Genomic DNA, 4,677 nt, shown 5'->3' on the forward strand with positions numbered 1-4,677 from the left:
GCACGCTGACGCACGCTGACGCACGCCGACGCACGCCGCGGGAAGCGCGCGCGGTGAAGGGAAGACACCACCCCTAGGACCGGGAGGCTGAGAGCTTTTAACAGACGCCATGTGTGGAGGGCGGGCTCGGGGGGCATCCTGGGCACTTGTAGGGGGCTTAGTGCACCCCCGCCTCCACCCGCCAGATGCCAGCGGGTGCCCCCCAATCTCCCCAACGGTGCTGGGCGGAGCGAAGGCGCCACCCTGCGCCCCGCACACCCAACGTGCCACGACACGGGAGGGCGCCGACTCTAAACGACCCCTGCCGCGTGGGAAAGGCCACTGCAACGAGAGCGAGCAGAACCCAGCGGACCGGTCCGGAGACCCAGCCCCCGCCCCCCGAGGTTCAGGGTCCTCGAGATGACGGGCGGGAAGGAACGGAGCCGGGAGGGCCCGTCAAAACCCTGACCCAGCCTGCGCCCAGCCAGAGAGAAACGACTCCTGCAAGCACGGCCGAGTGGGGGACCGCCGCGGACCGCCCCCCGCGCACAGGCGCGTCCTACCTTTCGAGGGCCGCGGATTGGACGGGTTCGAGGCGTGGCAGCTGACGCAGCTGTGCAGAGGGCAGCGGAAGCCCCGGCTCTCGAACACGGCCAGCGGGAACCTCCGCACACAGGCTTCGTGGTAGAACTTCCCGCACTGCGAGACCACGCAGCGCTTCACGTCCCCCGCGCTCTCCTTGCACACGAAACACGAGTGGACCCCTACGCGGGGGGGCCGGGGCCGCGAATCAGACCGCGCTGCGGGCTTGGCCAGCCGCCCCGTGGGACGCTTGTTCCCGCCCCACCACAGGGACCTCAGCCGCCAAGGGTCACCTGAAGGACGGGCAGTCACTCGGGTCCGCCGGAAGTTGGAGGAAATGACCCCCAGGAAAGGCTCCCCACTGAGGGCACACACCCACTCACACCCACAGGCAGACAGTGCCCCGGAGCGAGCGTCCCGCTGGATGCCCTTGCGTGGGGGGAGACCCCAACCCGAAGCCCTGCTCTGAGGAGTCAGGAGACCAGGCCTGGCCAGTGGACAGGAGGGGACAGGGACCCCACGTGCCGCTCATCAGCCCGACTGCACCACAGAAGCCCACGCAGCAGAGAAGCAGTGGCCACTCGGGAACAAGCAAGGACCTGCTTTTTCTACTGGGTCGGAAGCTGAGGCTGCACCCCCAGGAGCTCCTGCTCCTGTGACCCTCAGTGTCCCGTAACCCGGGCTATGGCACCGTGACGGTACCCCACAGACAGCAGGCTCATGCCAGCCATGGCAAAGGGCGCAGCAGAGCCCACCACCAGTTACCCTGTTGCCTTGCCCAGCACTTTGTGCCGCCCTGATGTTTGAGTGAGTCTTTAATCAAAGTGTAGCTCCCAGCACCTCCTCCGAGGGGAGCATGGGGGAGCAGGGGCACAGGGGCCGGTGGGGACACGGCACTTGCCTGAGGCGCACTCGTGGCAGGTGAGCCGCCCCTCCGGAGTCCGGGGCAGGCCAAGGCAGGACGGGTGGAAGGCGCCGCAGCAGGGGCCGACGCACAGGGCCAGGCCACCCGTCTTCTCGCACAGCTGTGGGCAGAGAGGGACCCGGTGACGTGGCCGGGGGCGGGCAGAGGGGACAAACGGGATCGAGAGCCCCAAGGACACCCGAGAGTGTGGAGCCCAGGCTGGAAGGGTCCAGAACTCCGCACGTCCCCACAGGGAGCCCAGCACTGCCCACCAGCCACCCCTATTCCACGTCCTCCACAAAGCATCTATGCACATGGGTGCGTGTCACTCCTACACGTCACTGAATGACGTGACCTGGAGCGCTTCATCCCAGGACCCGCTGGTGGCCCAGCGCCTTCAAAACGAAAATCAGTGACAGTGGCAGTGGGGGGGATAGGGGAAAGAGACGCTGTGGCGACATGCACTCCCGTGGGCCTGGGACCCGAGCCAGGTGCGCTGGAGGACACAGGCGGTGGCAGTCCCCTCACCTGGCAAACGTGCTCCTTTTTCGCAGCCACTCCGCGTTCAGACTTCTTTGAAGAGATGGACACCTCGGTCTGCGTTTCGTCGGCACTTTCATACGGGGACTCGAGGGGCTCGTCTCCCGGGCCGTCCGAGACCTGCAGAGAAGGAGGCGGACGACAGTTCACTAGTCGCAGAGCTGGGACGAACACCCGGCTGCAAACTCATGCGTGAGGACTCGCCCCACCCACGCACGCACCCTGTGCCGCCGCCTGTGAAGCGTGCAGCAGCGACGGGCTCCCGTGATCACACCGCTCGGCGACCCGCCACACGGGAATTCCGCTTTATTCTCCTGACTACTCGGCACGTGTGTGCAGCGAGAGGCACAAGGTGTGACACTCCCTTAACATGTCTCAGACGTGAAGCGACTTCCTGAAAACCTGTGTGCGCTACTAGGTGACCTAAGACGAGCTTGGGACCGAGGATCTCGACCTTTCTTACCAACTGGTTAACATCCAACTATTTCAAGGTTAGAGAAGGGTGTCAACACGGAGTGCACCTGGAGGGGACCAAGTGCAGAGCCACGTGTGAGGCCCTGGCCGTGACCTTGCTCGCTGTCCCGGGGCTGTGCTAGGCTGTCAGGTGTTTCGGAGTCGTGTCGTATGGGGCACTGACGCCGCCTCGTCACACATGTAACTGGCTCACCGTCCTGGTCTCACCCCCCTCGGCCTATGTTCCCCGCCAGAAGGGGGGGTGGGGTGGGCGGGGTGAAACCTGCGGCTGCTTAGCAGGTGCGTCTAAGTGAAAGGGCTGCGCCAGCGAAAAATAGTCATTTATCAGAGATCATGAGGCTCACCACCCCCCTCGTCCTGGACTCACCATTCCTCCTCACTGACCAGCAACAATAAACCTTAACAAACAAGTTTTTAATTAGAAAACTTTATGTGTCAATTTCAAATTTTAAGAAACTCTAAAGACGCTTAGAGTTCATCTGACGTTAGGTAAACAAATGGTGAAAACTGAATTTTTCAGCAGAGCAGAAGTATAAGCTGTATCTCCCATCCTCGATAACAAGTAACTGTGTTTCAGGCTTACTGTTTGCCAATCGACACAAAGCTAGGAATTGAAATTGGGCCGCGTTGAAAATTTTAAAGAGCAAAACCTCAGGCAATCCACCCAAGTCGGCAGCCTCGTCAGCTTCTTCCAGGTTTATAGCCCACTGACGTTACAGGAAGCAGAAGATAAAAACCCCAATAAATACAGGGTTTTGCTGACTCTTTTTGATGGACCTGTTGCTTCCAGCGTCTGTGGTGGGGGTGACAGGTGTGTGGTCACGCTCCCTCGTTTGACATAGCGACCTGTGTACAGCTGCTGCCTGAGGCTGCCCGGACGAGTGGCCGGGCACGGCACCTCCCACTCTAACACTGACGCCCAGGAAGGCAGTGACCTGAGAAAATGCTGGGCTCAAACTCCAAGGGTCATAGGGCGTCCACCGGGCGCGGGGTCACCGGTGGGCTGCAGGGGCCGGGGGCAGGGGGATGTGGCCGTGGGGGGCGCTGGAGCAGCACAGCACCCGCCCAGCTCCCAGAGCGGCACCCAGGGCCGCCGGGGGACGAGCTGGCGCGCACTGGACCCAGAGGCAGGGCCTGTGCCTGAGCTGTGGGCTGGGGGAGAGCGCCCGGTGCCCCACCCCCAGCCAACCCATGTCCCCCACCCCCACCCCCGGGCGTGGCTGCGCCAACGTAAAAGCTAAAAGGAAGAACGCACGGAGAGGACAGAACACACAGACCAGTCCTGGGTCGAAGGAAGGGACAGCACCTTTTATTTAAGATTTACAGAAAAAGTCAGCACGTTTCCACGTGGTGATAGTTCCTGAATTAACAAAGTCTGGTGTGCAACACGCCATACACATTCTGAGTGAGACATGCAGGTCAGACACAGGCCGCCGGCCTTCACCCCAGCCCCTGCCGGCTACTCGAGCCACAACTAGCCCAGCTGGCCCAGCTTGGGCTCAGCCAGCCCCCCAGCGGCCCAGCGGGGGCCAGGGCGGGGCCCCCCTCCGCTGCAGCTGCGCCTCCGTTTGTGACAACGGCCCAGCCACCTGCGCAGTCCCGGCACAGTCCCAAGTCGCCGTCTTAGGCATCTACGGTCTACCCCAGGTCCGGTAGGGTGCATTTGGAAAGAGGACGGTGGCATGACCCCAGCCAAGAGCCCCCCACATGCCCCGACGCCAAAGCCGCACCTGCAGCACCAGCTCCCAGCGGCTCGGCTCCTGGCACCTCAGTTTGCTCAGGCCTGAAGGCGCCTCCCCTGCCGCTGCTCGGCGTGTGGCACTGTCAGCTTGCCCACGTGCCTCAGAAACAACGCAGTCTCCGTAACACAGGTGACCGCCACCAACAGTGTGAGCACTGGCTGAGCACATCTGCGCCACCTCCTAGAAATGGTGCAGCCACGAAAGGTGACATGCCAGTCCCAGGTCCTCCCTGCTGGGGCTGGGGAGCGGCCCCCTAGGCCCCGCAGTGTGACACACAGTGACTTTTAATCTTTTGACAAAATGAACCCTTTCACAAGTTGAATGCTACATCAGTTTCGGAAATACAGACTTTGAACGAGCATTTCTGTGAACCAACATTTCCGTGTTTAAGTTCCGCTTCTGGAGAGCGAGACGGAGAGCTAGGGGCACTTTCACCCCGCATTCCGATTCACAGAT

The 4,677-nt window shown here is 62.2% G+C and overlaps 1 protein-coding gene across 1 annotated transcript in view; it reads right to left on the reverse strand.

Annotated features, from left to right (window-relative positions):
* Positions 1–4,677, reverse strand: part of NSD2 (nuclear receptor binding SET domain protein 2) — a 44,989-nt gene that overhangs the window by 10,383 nt on the left and 29,929 nt on the right. Inside the window, 3 exon segments of the mRNA XM_025051844.1 lie at positions 543–743; positions 1,463–1,586; positions 1,994–2,125. Of these exon segments, the coding sequence (XP_024907612.1) occupies positions 543–743; positions 1,463–1,586; positions 1,994–2,125 (457 nt within the window).

Source organism: Pteropus alecto, unplaced genomic scaffold (genome assembly GCF_000325575.1).
Source record: "Pteropus alecto unplaced genomic scaffold, ASM32557v1 scaffold5, whole genome shotgun sequence".
NCBI lineage: Eukaryota > Metazoa > Chordata > Mammalia > Chiroptera > Pteropodidae > Pteropus > Pteropus alecto.